The sequence below is a fragment of the Gorilla gorilla genome, chromosome 7 (genome assembly GCF_029281585.2).
Source record: "Gorilla gorilla gorilla isolate KB3781 chromosome 7, NHGRI_mGorGor1-v2.1_pri, whole genome shotgun sequence".
NCBI lineage: Eukaryota > Metazoa > Chordata > Mammalia > Primates > Hominidae > Gorilla > Gorilla gorilla.
In genome coordinates this window covers 25,072,494-25,093,776 of record NC_073231.2, presented here as the reverse complement: position 1 = coordinate 25,093,776, position 21,283 = coordinate 25,072,494, and the positions used below count along the sequence as shown (strand labels likewise).

General features: G+C 41.9%; 1 protein-coding gene across 1 annotated transcript; it reads right to left on the bottom strand.

Moving 5' to 3' along the window:
- Window positions 1-341: 341 nt before the first annotated feature.
- On the bottom strand, window positions 342-20,984 carry LOC109027880 (uncharacterized). Its single transcript, XM_055348215.2, is given in 8 exon segments — window positions 342-1,362; window positions 1,365-1,396; window positions 1,398-1,664; window positions 7,054-7,151; window positions 15,052-15,186; window positions 19,180-19,301; window positions 19,631-19,871; window positions 20,892-20,984. Coding segments are annotated over 8 exon segments (1,446 nt in total). The 3' UTR covers window positions 342-904.
- Window positions 20,985-21,283: the final 299 nt, after the last annotated feature.

Genomic DNA, 21,283 nt, shown 5'->3' with positions numbered 1-21,283 from the left:
CATATTACATTTCTCTGATAATTATCACAAATTATCCAACAGGATACTAAGCACTTGTGGTATTTTCCCACTTTTCAGACACAAAGTAGATTACATCAGTCTTTAGAATACAAACTTGATGTTGTGACATTGGACACACTGCTGTGGATTTTCAATTTGTCATCTGCAAAATATAGGGGACAGGAATAGACAATTCCCAGGTTTTGTAGAGTTCTGAAATTCTAAGTTCTTTTTTTTTTTTTAATAAACATGAGTGGTTTTATTGATTACATACAATTTTAGCTATATTAATATACATTATAAACTTTAAGAATTAGAAATAAGTGACTTTTTTAACCAAGAATAATCTAAGTTATGGCAGCATGTTCAACGAAAATTATTTAAGTCCTGCACAATTTTTCTATATCTGTTTCTCAGATAATCAGGAACATCATCCAAGCTTTATATTACAATACCATAATGACCCTCAGAACACAAGTTCCATTAAGTAGAAATGAAGCATCATGTTTTCTTTTTTAGGAAAGACCCCCCTTTTGTCATATAGACATACCCCTAATAATCTTACTCTACTGTACAAATAACTTTTCACCCACAAGAGCTGCCTCAAGTAACTTTCATTTTGGAAAGCTATCAAAGCATGAGACAGAGTAGCAAAATGCCACTCTGGACTTTGCATCCTGGAGTTTCAATTTTGCTTTAGGATTTAGACCCCAGTTTATAATTAAAACCAAATCATTCCCACATTATTATACTTATGTAGGAAAGCCTTGCTGTGTCCACTGTTAACACAAAGATAGAAAATGTCAAATAGTTTGAGCAAGTATTTGGCAGACCACAGACATGAAACAGTGCCGTCGGAAACGGAAACACTTTAGTGTTTTAGAGGTGAAGAGACTGATGGGTGTCATTCAAATTTCTCATCTCCTTCTTCCAAATCTTTCAGATTGAGTACTTCCAAAGAACCTTTGCCTTTGGTTTCCTTTTTTATTAGCTCATCAATTTCTCGGAAGCAGCCCAGGTCAATCAGACATACGATTTCTAACTGTTGGCCATAATCTTTACTTTCTATGACCTTGATCAGTGGCTTGAGCTTTTCTTTCAGCTTCTTGCCTTCATTCACTGGAAGGATGAACCGAAGCCTCATGTGAGCACGTTCTATCTTCATTTTCTCTTTTAACTGCTTTATCACTTCCAAAGCCTGCTGTTTTGTACTCCTGTTGGTTTTCACCGAATAGTGGATGTCCTTCATGGCTCTCTCAATAAGGATCACGGTGTATGGTCTCTTTGTTTCAGGAGTCACACATTTGTCTGCCACAATAGTTGCAATGTCCCTAAACATCTGCTCCAGTTGTGTGTGTCTTTATCTGATACTTGAACTTCTCCTTTAGTCAAAATAGATTTCAGTTTGGTCATCTGTTCCAAACGCACTGATGAGATCTTCCTTCTTGGCAACCTGACCTTAGGAAACATTTACAAACACTGAGTGGGTCTGCAGAACTTCATCAAGGTCTTTTTCCACGCCGCTCCGCCAGCCGACGACCTTGTTTTTGTAGCAGGCGATTTCGAAGCGCTTCCCGGCGCGCTTCATCCGTACCACGGCCACATTGGTTAGGCGGATTGCGCAGGCGTCAGGTGGAGCAGAAGCCGGGAGGGGAAAAGTGAGCCTGAAATTCTAAGTTCTTTACTGGTTTGTCAAATGGCACACACTTAACCACTACAAGGTCAATGACAGATTCTACTAATCAATTTCAAAACTAATTCCAATTAAACCCAAATTCAACTTTAACCTTCAGAGCATAGGCAACCACTGATGGTTGCATGTGAGTTGGAGCATTTTGCCATGGCGACACCCAAAGCCTTTACTCTGTGGTGTCATGTTTGTCCTTGTATCTCTATGGCTCAGGTAAGATCTGCTCCTACTCCTTCTCCTTTCTTCCTTGCTCAGTAAATCCTACAATTCCTCCACTAAGAACGGAATGGATTTTAAACATTAACTTGGGTGACTGTGACTCAGCAGGGTCTCTATTTCCATGGGATTTGCCTTTTAAAAGATGTTCGATAGAAAATATTTGTAATGTACAGCCAACAAAGGGCAAGTATCCAAGACGTGTAAGTAATTCCTAAAATTCAATAGGTGAAAAGATAGACAACCCAAAATTCAAAAATGGGAAAAGACACGGTAGGCATGTTACCAAACAAGATAACCAAATGGACAATAAGCATACTAAAAAGACGCTCAATTGAATGGAGCATCAGGAAAATACAAAGTAAACCCCCAAGGCAATAACCCTTCACAGTGACCTAAATGCTCAAAATTACAATATCAAATGTGGGTAAGGAGCAACTGGGATTCTCCTACATTGGTGGTAAAATGCCAAATGGCAGAAGCACTTTGAAAAACAATTTTTAGTTTTTTGTAAAGTTAAACATTCGCCTAACCTAAAACTCAGCAATCCCACTCTCAGATATTTATCCAGGAGAAATGAAAACATAAGCTCACAAAAAACGACTTCAACAAAAATATTTATGGCACCTTTATGCATAATAGCCCCAAATAAGAAACAACCCAAACTTCTGTCAGTGGATGAATAGACAAACAAATTGTGATATATGAACAAGGGAATATTCTTTTGCAGTAGAAAGGAGCAAACTACTGATACACAAAACAATGAAATGGATGAATCTCAAAAGTAATAGCTGAGTTGAATAAGCCACACCTGATATGGTTTTGCTGTGTCACCACCCAAATCTCACCTTGAATCATAGCTTCCATAATTCTCACGTGTTGTGGGAGGAACCTGGTGGGAGGTAATTCAATCATGGGGGTGAGTCTTTCCTGTGCTGGTCTTGTGACAGTGAATAGTCTCACAAGATCTGATGGTTTTATAAAAGGGAGTTTCTCTGCACAAGGTCTCTCTTGCCTGCCACCATGTAAGACGTCCCTTGCTCTTCTGCCATGATTGTGAGGCTTCCTCAGCCATGTGGAGCTGTGAGTCCATTAAACCTCTTTCCTTTATAATTACCCAGTCTTGGGTATGTCTTTATTAGCAGCATAAGAACAGACTAATACAACACCCAAGAGTGTACAGACAGTCATGATTTCATCTTTATGAAATTCTGAAACAGGAAAACTAGTCTGTGGTCATCGAAATCAGATCTGTGGTTGTCTTGGGATGGGTATGTGGGTATCAAGCGGCAAAGATTGGCTGTGAGGGAAAACAACTTTCTGAGATAATGAAATGTTTTCTACCTTGATTGGGTGATGGCTAGCAAGAAGTATATACTATATTTGTCAATAATTTATCAAACTGCATATTTAAAATGAATATATAATTTATGTAAATTATATCTCAGAAAGTTGATTTATAAAAAATAATACTAGGAGATATTAATACCAATACATATCCATCATAATGGATAAAATATAAAAGACTGACAATATCAAAGGTCAACAAAGATATGAAGCAAACAATGCTCACTCAGAATTGTGGGGAAAAAAAGGCAGGATGATCCACTTGGGACAGTATGCTGTCTGTCTGGCAGTATGTAATGAAGCCGATCATATGCACACCTTGTGGTTCAGCAACTTCACTTCTACATATATACCTACCAAAAATGCATCTAGACCCGAAGATGTACACAAAAATGCTTATAGCAGCATTATTCATCATAACTACAGATCAAGAATAATTCTACGGCTCATCAACAATACAATGGATAAAGATTGTGGTATATCAGACTCTATAGTCATTTTACATACAATTTTTAGCATTGTGGAGGCTAAAGCAACTCCATCTTGGATGCTAATCTGCCCTGTTGGCTTCTGATTAACTCATGTTCCAGGAAAGCCTCCAAGATTTCTTATCTGTTGTGCCTTGTGTAAGAGCAGATACTTACCATAAATCTTGCCCTTAACTTAAACAACCTAGATGTTATTATGCTTCAATTGTCTTATACATCCCTTCTGAATGAATGACTCCTCCCCTGTGGTGTATAAGCCTCAAGTCCTGGGGTGTAGTGGTATGGGGATTCACCATCTTGTCTCACTGCCACCTGAGACACAGATAGCTTCTGTTCATAAGTTCCTGTTAAATGTTTCTTTTTTTTTTTTTTTTTTTTTTTTTTTGAGACAGAGTCTTGCTCTGTCACCCAGGCTGGAGTGCAGTGGCATGATCTCGGCTCACTGAAAGCTCCACCTCCTGGATTCACGCCATTCTCCTGTCTCAGCCTCCAGAGTAGCTGGGACTACAGGTGCCCGCCACCACGCCTGGCTAATTTTTTGTGTATTTTTAGTAGAGACGGGGTTTCACCGTGTTAGCCAGGATGATCTCGATCTCCTGACCTCGTGATCCACCCACCTTGGACTCCCAATGTTTCTTTCCAAGAAACTGGATTTGTCAACCTTTTTTTTCAGCCTCTCAGCTTCCTTGTACTTTGGGGCAGGTTTGCATAGACTGGTCCATGACAAAACAAGCGAAAAAAAAAAAAAAAAAAAGATCATGAGACAGATGAAGAAACAGGAAAATGAACATGACCTGTAATCAAAAGGAAAACAGTCAGTGGAAGCAGACCGTCTAGAGATCCAGATAGTGAGTGTACTAATACATGATGCAACATGGCTGTACCTCAAAAACATTATGCTAAGTGAAAGAAGCCAGGCACAAAATGTCATCTATTTTTTATTTCACTTATATGAAATACCCAAAATAGATAAATCTATACAGACAGAAGGCAGATTGGTGGTTGTCAGGGTAACTCTACGGGTAGAAGGAAATAGGGAATGAGTAGTTAATGGATTGGGGTTTACTTTTGCAGTGATGAAAATGTTTTAGACTAGAGGTGGTGGTTGGACAACACTGTGATGGGACTAAATGACACTGAATTGTACACTTTAAAATTATTATTTTTATGTTTGTGTATTTCACTTTGACTTAAAATAATTCCTTGAATGGGTTTGACAGTAGAATGAACACAGTAGAAGAGAAGAATAGGAAACTCAAAGACAGTACAAAAGAAACTATCCAACTGAATAAAGTACACAGAGAAAAAAATAATGGAAAGAAGAGAAAAAAGCATGAGAATTATGTAGGAGATTGTCAGCCAATATAAAATTTGTGTAATTAAAATCTCAGAAGAAAAAGAGCAAGAGAATGAGGCAGAAAAAAAGAACTGTTCAAAGAGATAATGGCTGATAATTTCTCAAAAGCAGTGACAGACAACAACCCATAGATCCAGCAATCTCAGAAAACCTCAAGCAGGATAAAAACAAGAAAGCCATACCTAGGCACATCCTGGTCAAAAGACAATAAAAAGAAAAACTTGAAAGCAGTCAGAGCCAGGTGAGGTTGTTCATGCTCTTTTTTGTCACGAATACAGGTGAGGAGTAGTCACTTCAAACCAATTAGACATTGAGCTAAATTGGTACTGGGCTGTGGGTTTAGTTTCATTCAGTTCTAACTGTAAGTCTATAGCACAAAATTTGAAAAACAGATTCTTCCCTTTTGGTAGAGAACCTTTTCTCTACCCAGACTGTGTCTCTGATAAATCAAAAGACTGCAGGTGATTTATCTCTGACTTTCCAGCCCAGCCTGTTATGCTCCATGCCACTCCAGTGTTCAAGAAAAGCCAATGGGGAGAAACCCAGGTGAGACCTGACTACAAGTTTGAGGCTCCTCCAAATTCTGATCCTTCCTATCAGCCCACAAGTCTGTTAAAAGTTCTACTATTTTTTTTTATCTCCTTAGCTGAGTCCCTCTGCCTATGGCAAAAAACAATTCACAGCCCATACCCAGACTTGGCAGATGACCCACAGAATGACAGTGGTTGCTAATCTCCACTCACATAGCACTCCTTTCCTCTTTCTCTCTCTGTGTATATACAGCTATACGTGTATATATTTGTGTGTATATGTGGGTGTATGTGTATGTATGTATATATATGTGTGGGTATTGACGAGTATCTATGTATACACATATACATACATACATATATTAGCTGTTAGAGTAGGAGGAAGGTTTGTTCCTACCTTCTATATCCTTCAGGGTTGCATTCCATCACATCAGGTAGAAACTGGTTTATGAGATTAATTTTATTAATTCATTCAACTAACATTTATTGTTAACTATCTATGTGCCAAGTATTGTTCTAAGTGCAGCAGCTATTTTAACATTCTTAGCCTTAGCAACCGTGTGAACAGTTGTACCATTTAGGGAGATGTAACACTGGGGCTGGAACCAGTTTTTGCATGGGAGGTGTATCAAGAGGTCTGTTTTGGACAAGCTCAGTTTGGCATGCCTATTAGGTATCCAGGTGGAATTAAAATGCAGGCAGCTAGATACACAAGTCTGTAATATGGAGGAGTCCCCACCTGAATAAATTTTGGGGTCATGAATACATGGATACAATTCAAAGCCCTGGGTCTGAATGAGATCATCTGGGAAATAAGGATAGTAGGAGAAGTTTTCCACAGTACTGAGCCCTGGGAAACCCCAACATTTAAAGATGCAAGAAGGCAACTCAGCCAGCAAAGGAAACAATGAGAAGGCAGCCACTGAAGGAGGAAGGACATCAAGGCTAAAGTTCAACAGAAGCCAAATGAAGAAAGCATTTCAAGAAAGGGAATGACCAACTGTGTTGAGTGCTCCTGAGAGAGTAAGTGGAGACAAAAAGTTGGCCATTGGTTTGGCAACTGGTGGGCTTAAAAAGAACTGATTCAGTAATGTGGTAGGGCCAAAAGCCTGATGCAACTGAGTTAAGGAGAAAAATTGGAGGTAAAGAGGTTATAGGAGGAAAGGTCCCCTTGGCCTTTCCATCCCAAGGATGACCTTGGCCAACCCAGTTCTTCCCACATCTCCTTGAAGAATGTACTAGGAATTTAACATCCTGAGATAAGGAGGAAGTGTCTGAAACAATCTAAGCTATGTCCTTGTTCTGAAACATCTGTGCTCATTGAGACAATTGGTGCCCAGTGTATACAAAACCCAGGACAAAGTACTTTTAGGGTAACTCAGCTATGGTCCATTGTGAAGTACATGCAGACAAGATTCCACTTACCTTGGGCACTTTCCTAGGCCTTGAGGGAGTAGCTTACCATGGATCTTAAGCTTCTGTTTATCCTTGATGCCTATCTTTGAGTAATAAATCAGCTTTTCCTGAGGAAAAAAGAAGATTGTGGTGTGATCTTACAATGAAATATTATACAGCAATGAAAATGAGTAAACTACTATTACAAACAACCACAATTTTGAAACATAATGTTGAATCAGTGAAACCAAGCAAAAAGGTACGTCCTGTACTATTATTGTGATAGTAATGATCTATGGAAAGGAAGTGGGGTTATGATTTGAAGGGAGCATGAGGGGCCTGAAGGAGGGCTGGAAATGTTCTATTTATTTTTATGTGAGTGGTACTTAAATGGGTGTGTTAACTTTGTGGTAATTCATCAACCCATTTTCATGTATGCTCTTTTTTAGATATATACTGTACTAAATATCTTTTATTTATTTAAATATGCTTAAATATTTTATTAAAATTATTTTTAAAAATTTATTAATGCAGTTTTTATGTTTAAAACAAACAAACACCAAGAGGCCCTACAGGGAGGAGCTAAAACTGACTTCATGGAATGCAGAGATAAGGGATAATTTGGGGGAATCATAGCACAAGAGAAAGGGGAAAGATTTGGGGGCAGAGGAGCTACCTTCCTCATCATTCACCAAATGATGATTAGTAGAAAGAAGTCTAAGTCGCCTGTGTATAGTGCCAAGCCTCCATGTCTCCTTCCTACCCTCCTGTTTGAGAAACAGGGAAAATCTCCATGTCTCCTTCCTACCCTCCTGTTTGAGAAACATGGAAAATCTCCATGTCTCTACCACCCCCATATTTCCAGTAAGGGGTTTACAACCGAGAGATAATCGCTAGAGCCCACATGCTCTGGTTCACTTGGAGGAGACTAACCCGAAATTCAAGTCTCTTGTGGCTAGTTCAGGTTGATAAATGCCCACAGAGCAGTTTTACTTTTGGCAGAGAATTGCATGACTACTCCCTCCCAGCAACAACTCTGTTTTCTTTCCACAGATGAAGCAAAGTAAGGGGGCAGCTGTCTGAGGAGTGATCTCTCGTCACCAACCCAGATCTCCAGCAACAATCAGAAAGCAAGCCACACTGCCATGTTCTAGAAGCAGCACTCTTTTCCATATTCCCACAACACAGGCATCACCTCCTTGGGTACTTTAATAAGCTAACTCCCTCTGCGCTCAGACTAGAATCTTTAGGATTATCAGATTTACAGTGAACATATGTCCATAGTTCTTAATATTGAGGCTCCAGATTTTCACTTCCATGAAGGATCCTGCTGTCTTGCTCACCATTGTGTTTCCAAAACCTGACCCGTAGTAGGTATTCAACATTTGTTGAATCAATGAATGAAAGGAGGGATGAGAAAAAAAGTCATTTTATTAGGACATAGCCTTGAGAAGGACTAAAGGCCTTTCTCCTGGTTGGAGAGGTTTCTGCCTTTTCCTGGAGTGACCACCGGCCAGACTTGAATCACTCACTGACCTGACGTCCTCAAGTTACTTAATTGGCTTTCTAGAACTAGAAGCTAGACACAGGCTCATTGCTCCCTAATTCTCTCCCTGCTACCAGCGATATGATGCCTGTCATCTGGATTCAGGACGTCAGGATTTAGCAGAAGGAGCAGAGGGTCATGGCCAGCTTGATGCCCATAGTGCTTGACTTCACCTTTGTATCCCTTTGCTCCAAAATAATCCATCCACGTTTATAAGCACTGGATAGGGGAGCCATGTTCTCTCAACTTCAACCCCTCCCTCAAAGCAATTAAATTAATACTTGCCAGTTGCTCTTTAGTGTATAAATCTGCAAGATGAATGTAACAGACTGGCTGATGGGGTAGAGGCTATATTTTTAGACACTTTTTTTCCTTTTCCTTTTTCCGTGAGCGATGCTAGCACTACTGTAATGCACCATTTGATATTTTAGCATTTCAGATATTTTACAGTAAATTACTTCAGTTTATGGCACTTTGCTTCCTTATATAATTGTTATAAATAACCTTCAAATGACATAAAAGCCATAAACATTGCAAAACTGAAAAGTAAATTATAGATATTTCAGTGCATACAAGTAGGAACTCAAACACGTTAAGGCAAGCGAGGAAGGTAAGTTTGTTTGTTCTCTCCTTCCCTAACCATCCATCTCATATTTCCACAATAAATAATCCACAGTAAATAAATGCCGAGAAGCAGAAGGGATCCTTAGCATACTTTCTTAAAGACTCAAGTGGCCCTGCAGGTGGAGGCTGGCTCCAGAGCCAAGGAGCCAGAGATCTGCGCTCAGAGAGGCTGCGTCTAAGGACACTTTATGGCTGCCAGGAGGATTAAAAGGAGAGTGGGATGGAGACTCAAGAAGGGGTTTGCACTAGGCAAATACTCAGTCTACGCCACACTCCCAGGGTGACTTAGAGGTGCTTGCAAGGGCTTGCTGAACTTCAGGATTGCCCATACGTCATCAGTGTAATAGCTACTATTTATTGAGTGCCTACTTGCCATGTCATGCCAGGCACTTTACAAACATTTTCTCATTGAATCCTTTACCACACAGAAGATGTGCAGCAGAGGAGGACACAACACAGATAGGTAGGAGTTTAAAGGAGAAAGGAGCCACTGGATCTGACTGTCACTTTCATAACAGGCCTCAGTGTTGCTAAATGATATTCTACCTGTGTGTTATGTAATTGAAATATTACTTTATTCAACATAGATATATAAAATATGGTCTGATTTTTGTTAAACTTTTTCAACGTTTTTTCATTTGCTTAATTAACCAAGACAGTGAGAACATGGATGTGGTTTGTGTTGCTCTCAAATGCTGAGAGACTTTGGTTATATCCCCATTTGACACATGAGAACCCTAAGGCATCACAGAGGTTGAATTACTTGTCCACGATTCTAAGAGGGGAGGAGGGAAGGACATCCACAGCAAGTTCTGTCTACCTCTAAAGCCTGCGATCTTTTCTCTGATGTATGTGCTTCAGGAGAAACTGTCTGAGGCACCTGCTGTGTGAGTCCCATTTGCACAGTAGGGCTGAACTGTCTAGATCACTGGAACCAGGGGCACTCTCTAATGAGTGATAATCTGTGCCCAGAGTCCACCAAAATTTGTAGTCAGGGTCCAGTCTTCTGCAGAAAGGCAGGCACTCATCCCTTCACCTCTGTAGCATCACAGAAACACACTTAGGAAAGATAATATCTTAGACTCATACAACGTCAGAGTTGGAAATAACTTGCGATTTGTCCTTGGGTGTAACGCCCTTGTTTTACAGATGAAGAAACTGAAACAAATAAGAGTGATTTGCCCAAGGTTACACTGCACGTTAGTAGCCAAATTAAAATTCAACCCCAGAGCTTCCAACTCGTTTTGGCCAGTATGTTTTATAGTATACCTTCTAAAATTCTTCTTTCTCTAGAACATCTAATATACATTCTAGAATTCTTTCTCTAGAATATCTTCTTTAAGGTGGATTTCTTATCTGTGACACATTTTTTTTCAGTGGATAATGTGCTTCTTTGGCCCAAAGATGTAAATAATTTTATATCAATTGATGAAGCATTTCAAAATTTTTTATTTAAAAGCATACTGAAAATAAGTCTCATAGCATAAGTGATATTTAACTAGGATTATTTCTTGTTTGGCTCATAAACAGCCTACCTCAAAGCCACCAGGTTGACTGGCTCCAGATGAAACCAGAACCATAAATCTCCAACATATATGTGCCATCGATAGCCTCAACCTTGAACCATTTACTTCAACTTACTCCTGGCAGCCAGCCCACCCCACCCTCAATATTCCTGACTAGGACTGATTGCTGATCTCAACACAGTCATCAGCTTCATTGCTGATTTTTTTTTTTTTTTTTTTTTTTTGAGACCGAGTCTTGCTCTGTCACCCAGGCTGGAGTTCAGTGGCACGTTCTCGGCTCACTGCAACCTCCGCCTTCCAGGTTCAAGTGATTCTCTTGCTTCAGCCTCCCAAGCAGCTAGGATTACAGGTGTAAGCCACCACACCTGGCCCATTGCTGATTTAAATTTGTCTTCTGATTTGACTCACACTGTTGTTTCCCCGAATATGGTCTTTTCTATCATGAACAAGTATGTTCATCTCTGAAAACCCTCATAACACAGCCAGAGGAAACCTGGGTAAAAACCCTTTCTGCAGCCACCTGGCCTCAAAACCTCTCCCATTTGTGCTTCAGTTAGAGTCTGACCTCTAGTTAGCATTAGCTCAACTGGCCAAATTCCACAGAACCAGAAAACCTTTCTGCTCTACCCATCCCACTTCCAGTATGTTATAGCAAAGTATGTTATGGTATGCATTCCATAGACATGTATCCTCTGATTTCTAGCATTTTGTGTAAACTGCAATCTAGATATAGACACTGTAATTTATGTGAAATAATGTATTAGTCAAGGGTAGGCTAACTGCTATAACAAACAATTTCAAAGGTCACTGACTTAACACTGTATAATTTTATTTCCGCTTTATGAAACACTCCATTTTAAGTGTTTCTGGTCAAGCAGTTCTCCTGGGTGACTCTCCTCCATGCAGTGATTCAGGGACCCAGAATCCTTGCAATTTGTGACCTTTCCATCTCTTGCAGTCCTCTGCTGTTTGCTCATATCCAGCCAGCAGATGGGGGTGAAGAAAAAGTGTGATGAGATGTGCAGAGTGTTTCATAGCCAGGCCTGGAGGTTACCTCCATTTGATCTGCCCACATTCTATAGGCCAGACTCAGTCACAGCAGAGACTGGGAAATGAGGTCTAGCTATGTGCCCAGTAGGAAAAGAATAGAACTTGAGGAACACAGAGAACTCTCAATTTAGCAGAAACTGCAGGGGAAGGATGGTTACTTGAACACATAGTATGGTAGGTAATGGAAATATACATTTAATAAAACACAAGTTTTATTAAACTTGTTAACTTATGGGATACAGATACTCTTCAAAATAGCTCTTCAGGTTATGAATGTAGATTCATCTCAGGGGTTGATGAATTATGTTGCAGAAACACTTCTGCATTTCGGATTTCTAACCACACTGTGTAGAAGGAGACAGGTATAGACTCCACCTCTTTGCTAAATTTGGGGAACATTACAATGGCTTTAAACTTCTACTAGGGATTGTATTACATGGTGAGAGTCTTGTACTTTATTCAAGTAGTTTAGTTACATACAGTTTCAGGGAAACCTCGTTGTCTTTGCCCAAAACCAACTGGAAGAATGGTCTTCTAATGCAGTCTCCAGCAATGATCCAATATGCCAGTTAATATATGAGATTAGAGCTCAAACTACCCCATAAAAATGGTGATTACACTCTCTGATTATGGGTTGATTTTTAAGGGAATATCACGAGTGGTCATGTACTGAGTGAAATTCAAAATTACACGTCATTCTATTCTGCTCAAATATATTCACTCCTTTTCGGCAACTATAGGTGCCCTTATGGTTTTCCAGGGACCCTATTTCTTAAAAGGAGAATAGATAAATTGATAGCTTACCAGCTAACAATTTTTGGGAAGTCATAAGAGCTGGCTTGTCAGTGGACACAGATCATTTATGCTTTGCATTGCATGATCTCTGAGATTCCCCACAGAGGCAAAGATTCCATAAGGCAAAATAACCCCTGAGAGGGTGATACTCAGCCTAAAAGCCAAGAAGAGAAAACACTAATATAGAAGAGGGAGGGCACTACAAACCAACATTAATATGACAACATAACATAACATAATGAACACAAAGTGATGTTGGATAGCTGCTCTCTTTCTGGGTAACCAGATTAGAACTGTCTATTAATGTCTCATTCCTGTGATAATTTGGGAGACTTTTCAGGAGAAACAATTACTGGTTCAAGGCTCTTATGCTTGTTATGACACTGCTTCTTTGATATCTCCCAGCCTCATGAAAATGCCTTGATATGGAGAGGCAGCTGTGAGATCTTCTGGCTCAGCCCCCTCAGTGGCTCTAGGAAACACTACTTGAAAACATGGTCTAGAGCAGGTGGACCTACTGACCTTGGTGATGATGATGATGATGATGAAATCAGCTTCTCTTTAACATGTAGTTCTCAGTGAACTTTTAAAAATACTATTTTTATTTTTAAGACAGCAAGGGTTTTTTGTTTGTTTGTTTGTTAAGAGACAGGGTCTCACTCTGTCTCCCAGGCTGGAGTGCAGTGGCACGATCACAGCTCACTGCAGCCTCAACCTCCCAGGCTCAAGCAATCCTCCCACTTCAGTCTCCCAAGTAGCTGGGACTACAGATGCACATCACCACACCTGATATTTTTTTAAACATTTTGTAGAGATGGTGTCTTGTTTTGTTGCCCAGGCTGGTCTTGAACTCCTGGACTCAAGTGATCCTCCTGCCTCAACCTCCCAAATTGCTGGGATTACAGGCATGAGCCACTAAGCCTGGCCAAGAAAATCAGATTTTAAGATAAAATGAAAATGCTGAAAATAAGCCAGTGTTCCACCCAATAAGCAAACACATAACAAACGTATTTTTTTCAATCAACAACTCTTCAGATATTTAGAAATGACCATATATATTCCGTTTGAGTCTTCCTTTATGTTAAACATATCCATTCTCTTGTTCCAGGCCTCATGACATAATTTACGATATGCATTTACTTATCTCTAGTCCTTCTCAAACAAGTTCCCATGAATAACACAGACGTAGTCTGGCCATTTATTGTAGATCTAGGTTTTAACTGCTCTCCTTTAATACTAGACTTCTATTAATAAAGGCGTAGTATGTATTTGCTTTCACTGATATGGCCAAAATTGGATAATTTCTACCAAACAAGGTAAGACAATTTTTACTGTACTAAGCAAAGTTGTTTATTTTTATCATTTGGGGGGAAGGAGAAGTAAGCCTCTATAAATGTTATCTTTATTGTATAAAAACGAAGAGAAAGGCAGCTTACAGAGGGGGATGTCATGAAGGATGGCTTCAGCCAAACTCCTACATCTCTATCTAGTCTGTTCCAATCTTTGATATGAACAGGCAACATTTTCTCAATCTTATGTGAAGTAAAATGAAAACAGTGTCAAGAACCCTCATTCCAATCAGGCTGTTTTCTCTAAGCCACTTGTTGCAGAAATTCAGGAGTCACCACTTCCAAGGACCTCAAAATGGGATGCAATTGTTGCCTTTTATAGGCAAAGGTGTAGAAATTGATGTAACAAAAAGTAAAGTCCCTCTTGTTACTGACTACAGGAATCAGACAAGTTATTGTCTTCTTCCTTCTCTAAGCCTTAGTTTTTCCATCTGAAAAATGAGATAACGAATCCCGGCCTTATACCAGCACTGTCCAATAGAACCTTCCCTGAGTAATGGAATGTTCTGTATCTGCACTGTCCAACATGGTGGCCACTGCACCCTGCAATCACTTAAAGTGGGATTAATGAGATTGATGAACTAAATTTTAAATTTGATTTAATTATAACTGAAATGACACATGCAATTGAAATGTCATATGGTGGCTACCATACAGGACAGCATCAATCTGGATCTTCTTGTCAAATAAAATAAGTAAACTACATCTGTAAGGTTCTACAGGTCATCTGATAGCTTAGGTCCAGAGATTTGGCTGGACTGAGAGGTCATATGATCTCATCTTCTCCATTTCGTCTCTTGGTTCTACATGAGGCCTCCTGACTTTAGAAGAATGAGATTCTACTCTGGAATTCATTACTAATTGGCTCTGAGTGCACCTTCTCCTCTCCGGGCTTTATTTTCTTCCTCTATAAAAAGCCAGGGGCTTGTTGAATTTTGCTGAGGCCTTTCAATCGGAACTACCTGTGGACCCTAAGGAAACATGGATGAGTGAGAGACAGGCCTTTGGAAGAAAAAAAAACACAAGCAGGAGGAAGCTAGAGGGCTGGATGTTGATGCTATGGCTGCCATGAGTCAGAAAGAACCTGTTACTGTGGGAAGGGCAGGGCCAGAGGAAGAGAAGAGTAATAAAATGTTACCTGCACAGGACGGTCTGTGAGGCCACCTGGAGGACCAGGCTGTAAGTGTATGCAGAGGCCCTGAGGGGCTTTCTCTTTTGCATATTTGGCCCCTTTAATGACTGGACCCTGTGCCCTGCCTGAACCAATGGGACCCTGAGAGAAATCCAGTGTGTCAAGCCTGTTGCTCACCTGATAATCCCCTGGGGATGCCAGCTGGCAGTGCTACCTTCAGGGAGGAAGAAAAGAAATAGCTGCTCTCATCTACAGAAGAGCAATATTTTGCCTTTAGAGTTTTTTTTTTTTTTTTTTGAGATGGAGTCTCACTTTGTTGCCGAGGCTGGAGTGCAGTGGTGCGATCTTGGCTCACTGCAACTTCCACCTCCTGGGTTCAAGCGATTCTCGTGCCTCAGCCTTGCAAGTAGCTGGGATTACAGGCACACACCACCTTGCCTGGCTAATTTTTGTATTTTTAGTAGAGATGGGGTTTCTCCATGTTGGCCAGGCTGGTCTCGAACTCTTGACTTCAGGTGATCCACTGGCCTTGGTTTCCCAAAGTGCTGGGATTACAGGGATGAGCCACCATGCCTGGTCTCTCTCTACTTTTAAAACCTCCCTTGTTCCCTCTTTTCCAAAATGAAATCAAGTCCTCATGGCCACCCAATGAGCAGCCATTGGTACCTCCGTTGTCAGATAAAACAGTCATGCATGAGGGAAGAGCCTCTGCTAAGGCCACACATTGGCCAATGCAGAGACACATTTAGCAACCGCCCCTCCCACTCCCCCACCACCCCACAAGTGCCCGAAGTTCTGGCCCAGTGCTTACAGTGCTGCAGTGCGGGGTACCCAGCAACCTTCCTGTTTTGTCTCAGACATGGCTACTAGGTACGTTGCTGTTGGTGGCTCTGCAAGGCCTGGAGGCTGAGCCACTCACCCTGGCCTCCCTGGAGGAAGCTAGACAAGGAACAGGGAAACAGCCCTTCATGATGCCATGGGTAAGACCTGGGCATGGTTGTGTTTGGGACAAAGTTTGGAGAGGAACAAACTACTTGGCTGTGTTTTAAAGAATGGGTAGAGTGTTCATGCCAAGACCCCCATGGAACTGGGGGCAGCGAAGACCCTCCATTCCTTCTTCCTCAGCCCCTCCTTACAAGCATCTTGGCATCCTTCTAGGCATATAGATGAATCTAACTCTCCAGTCTCCAGGGCTGCTTTTCCAGTCCCTGCCTGGCCCCACTAATGGCTGTAGTCTTTGCACCGTCTGAATCAGCAGGGCCCACTAGATGCATGGCCGAGGCCTTCTGATACTAATGGCTTTGGATTCAGTTCCAGGAGCTATCCCCAGCGGGGATCTCATTCTTGCTGTGCTGGGCCTGGGTGTCTCTTGGGCAGATTAGTTTTTGATGGGGCAGGTACTGCACCATTTCCATTAACTACCATAATGCAGACATCATTATTGGCAGGTGCCCTGACCTCTCCTTGCTAATGAGTAGCCATTGATATGTAAGCCATGTAAGCACTTTCCCCTTACGAACCTTCTTCCTTGCTGCACCACCCCCAGTCCTGTCCCCACACATCCTCCCCTCCCTCTCCTGCTGGATGGAGCCAGGACACTAGAGAGCTTGAAATGAGGATGGCCAAGTCACTTAGTTCCCTAGAATAAAAAAAAACGCTGACCCAGAAGTCAGGAGACAAAGGTCCCTTCTCAGGGGACATGGAGCAAGACACTCATCTCCCTGGGTCTCTTTTGCTCATTATTCAAATGGGTCTAATAATGACTGCTCTACCTACCTCGCAGGGATATTGTAAGGATCAAATGAGATTAAAAGTATGAAAATGTTTTGAAAAGTTAAAAGCTCTGTAGGGCTAAATGGGATTGCTTTTAAGCCAGATGTAAAGGAACTGAGGGTTTAAAAAGTACTCAGGGAAAGGGGAAATTGGAGGTAAAAAGGAAATCGGGTGTTTTCCGTATCTTTGAAACAAGGTGGGTCTTCCAAAGGTATCCCTGAGATGAGATGAGATGCTGGGCACCAGCCGTTCACTCCTTGGTGTCCCTGAGTAGAAGCAAGGTGGTGACATGAGAACATAATCTGAATTCTGTTGCTCAGTCAAGTAGTTTAATGACAAGTCTTGTCCAGATCTACCTCTGTGACAAGCAGGGTGTCTAGGAAGAGGATTTGGTACCAGGGTGAGTATCACTTGTTTGTGAGCTCAGCGCGAGAAGCTGAAGTGATGATGCCAGTGAGTAGCAGCACCTTGAGAAACTGGATCCAGGCAGGGATTCCCACAGAGCTGACCATTTGAAGGAATCATGAAAAGAGGGGTCTCCAGATTTGAGAACATGGTGCAAAAATATGGAAACCAGGAGAGAAAGCCAGTTGGACTTCCTGACCAGGAAAAACTTGTGCAGTGGCTTTCAGTGGAGTGGTGGGGGGCTTCCGTTGGGTGGGAAGGGAGTCTTGAGGTCAAGACTTGTGACTGTGACCAGGCTTGGTTAAGATCATTGCCAAGATGGCAGGAGGGGGTCGTTCTCACTGGCTCACTCTCTTCAGGGCTGGGACATGGGGATCAAGGAGAGGAGGAGGATCCTAAGGAGTAGAAACTAAGACAGAGGGGAAAAAAGGAGAAGAATGTGATCAGGACCAACCTGCTAGGTATTGGGCAAAAACAGAAAAGGGCTTTAGCCTTTTCAAGGCAGTGAGGAGAATTCTTAATTTGCGTGAGTCAAATTTCAAATCAAGTGCAGTCCATAATCACCAACTTTGCCTCCTCTATGTTCCAATGTTGTGCTAAAAACTATGGCAGATGCAGAGATAAGTAAGTGATAAGATCTGCTCTAAAGGAGCTGATAAAATATTTGAGCAAATTAAATATTTGAGCCACATTTTATTTTTATTAATTTTTTTGCCGTGGAAAAAGAGTATAATTAAATAGCATTTTAAAGCAAAAGTCAATTTCTATTATAACACATGAAATGCTACTTAAAGAGATCATCAGTTATAGAAATCTTTGTGAGCTAGAATGGCCCAGGAATGATTTACTAAAGGACTTGAGTAGGGTTTAGAGTTAAATCCCGTGTGAACAATGGAGTGAGCAATAAGGTGGAAGCCAGGATGCATTTTACTGATACAGGAATAGATGAGGATTGTTAATACTTTCCTTCCCCTTCTTTCCTCCCTTTCTCTCCCCCCTCAACTAAACTAACTTCCTTCCCTCCTTCATTACTTCCTTTCTTTCTTGCCTCCTTCCATCCATCCATCCTTTTCTTCTCTCTAGCTCACTTGCTTGCCTTTCTTTCCTTTCCTCCCTCCTCCCTCTCCTTCCCTCCCTCCCTCTCTCTTTCCCTCTTTGCTTTCTTCCCTTTCTCTTTCCTTCCTTCCTTCCATCCATCCTTCTTTTCTTCTCTCTGGCTCACTTGCCTGCCTTTCTTTCTTCCTTCCCTCCCTCCCTATCTCTCTCTCTTTCTGTCCCTCTTTTCTTTCTTCCCTTCCCTCTTTTCCTTTCCTTTCTCTTTCTTGCTCTTTCTTTTCTTTTTCCTTCCTTCCTTCCTTTTGTTCTTTCATTCTTTCCTCTTGCCCTCGGTCTCTTTTTCTCTTGATACATTCAATATCATATAAGTCTTCTCTACCTCTATTAGGGTTTGATTTCCCCTTCAGAGTTCCATTTAGCATCCATCTCATTCATCAACCCTTGTCTCCCCCACATCTCAGCTTCCAAGTTAGGACATCTCATTACTGTTACCTGCTCAGCACTCAGGATCCACACATCCCACCTGGCTGCATCCTCTACACAGTGTGTGCACAACACCAGTGGCACTTAACAAATGTTCAATATGATACGTTACCCTCTTCCACCCCAAAGGATTTCGGAACAAAGAGCCTAATGCAAGAACTGCCCCTAGAGACACATATTTGTAACTCGCTGCGTATGAACTCAGACCCATTAGAATGCAATCTCCACATTAATTTTTTTTAAACAGGACTCTTAAAGCCACATGGTGTTAAAACTGTCTCGCCAATAAGCCGCATTAACCAGCTCATCAATTTTTCCCCTAGCCCATCCTCCCCATAGGCAGTTCCGCTGGTAGTGAAATGAGCATAATCAATGTGTGCTTATTCACTGGCTAGCAATCATTTGTAGATTACCCACCTCCTCGACGCAGCAGCTGCTTCTGCCTGCAGCCTGCTGCGGGGGATTTCTCTGTCCTTTAGCACCTTGGCCAGACAGTGGGCAAGGGGCTGAGAGGACGCTCAACATCAAGCCATTAGTGGCTTCAATTAACAAAAGAATGGCAAGGAGCAAGCCGCAGGTATTGCCTGCCAAGACAGGGCTTGGGGAGCAAGGGTGGATCCTCCTACCACCACGAGTAATCAAGACAGAGCTGGTAAACATTCCTTTCAGTGACCCCTTATCTCAAATGAACTTATGCTGGTTGGGATAGGCTGTGTTGGGGAAACCAGGTAAAAGGAGGGTGTGTAAAGGTGAAGGTTGAAATGTGAATGAACACTGGAGAAGCTTCTTGAGCAGTGTAAACACAGATACAACTGCTCGTGCTCAGATTCAAATGGTATTCCCACCACCACGTCTCCCAGCACTTCACCAGTTCCCCTGGATACAGCAGAATTCAGTTTTTTCGGATTTGCTCCATGAAAATCTCTAGTGCACTCTGGCATGTTATGGGTGTGCAAGGAAGACTTCCAGAGCTCTGGTTCTGGTCCGTTTGATTCCTGGGGAAACTGGTTGCTGGACCTGGCTAGCCACCAGTAGGAATCTAGCATCTCTTCCACCACATATTCAGATTCTTCAGGGTCTTGGCCAGGAATAAGAGTTTCTGAACAAAGCTTTATGGAGAGGAGATAAGCCAAAGGGAGGGGCCAGGGTCAAAGGGCACAGGTGCCATCATCTTAAAGAAGTCCAAGTGGCCGTCCCTTCAGGAGGCAGTGATGAGTTTCTTCATCTCTTCACTCCTTTAGCATGAGCCTGAGAGTCAGGCAGCATCTCTCGCCTCACGCAGCAGCGTAGCTATAGCCTATCACAGTACAACTCCTCCTGGCCTTCAGCCACCAATAGTTATTCTGCAGGACTTTCTGAGCGGCACTCAGATCATTTTGGTACTGACAAACTTCCAGGACAAAGTGCACTATGGTGGTAGAAAATGTGAGAAAGTGGCAATGAAGCAGAGCACTGTTGCTCCGAAAGTTATGTACCATGCCAGAATGCAGTGAGTGAGACCATGCCATCAGTGATGCGGAGGCTTAGTGCTAAGTGTATTTTATTAGAACCATATTAAAAAACTCTAGTGCTCATCTCTCTCTGAGTGTTAAGTTGTAGATAAAAACCTAAAGGACTCTGGTTAATATTCTCGCAAACCAGTGTCCACACTCAAAGCTTTAGTCCACTATCAGGCAGCTTGACAGTGCTTGGAGACAAGGGGCCTCATCTACAAAGGGTTGCAGCAGAAGGAATGAACAAGAACCAGTGTGCAGGTTAAGCATAGCATTTCCAGGAGGACATCTTAAAGAATATTCTCACATCCATATAAGTTGTGAGGCATGCGAGCGGCGGTAGGCAAGGAACAGGTAACCATGTCCTGAATGTTTAGGAAATGGGAAAAGAGAGCAATTTTACCTTGTGTTTAAGGAGACGGTTCTGGTGTAAAAATACAGAGAATCCACAAAGTTACTATAGGCCTTGTAGACTGCTGGTGGACTGCCCGTGACCATCCACGGTGAAGTGTGGGACCCTTATGCTCTTGGGAAAGGCCCCTCCCTGACATCAGAAATCCTTAGCATCCCTGCTTCCCAGCATCCTCCAAGGTGTCTCTATGCCCCATAAAGGTAACATTGTACTCAGGTGCTTACCGTAGCCCATGCAGGATCTCCTCTGTTAGGGTTGCTAGATCGCCTGAATCTCTCTAGGGGAAGGAGGCCCCAGAGCTGGTATTTCTTCTCCATCCTCTTACTCTGTGATATAGTTTAGATGTTTGTCTTCTCCAGATCTCATGTTGAAATGTAATTTCCAGTGTTGGAGGTGGGGCCTAGTGGGAGGTAATTGGATCATGGAGGTGGATCCCTCATAAGTGGCTTAGTGCTATCTCCTTGGTGGTGAGTTATCTCTCTAGTGGTTCACATGAGATCTGGTTGTTTAAAAGAGCACGGCACTTCCCCTCTCTCTTGTTGTCTCTTGCCACATGATGCACCTGCTCCCCCTTTGCCTTCTGCCATGATTGTAGTTGAGACCCTCAACAGGAGCA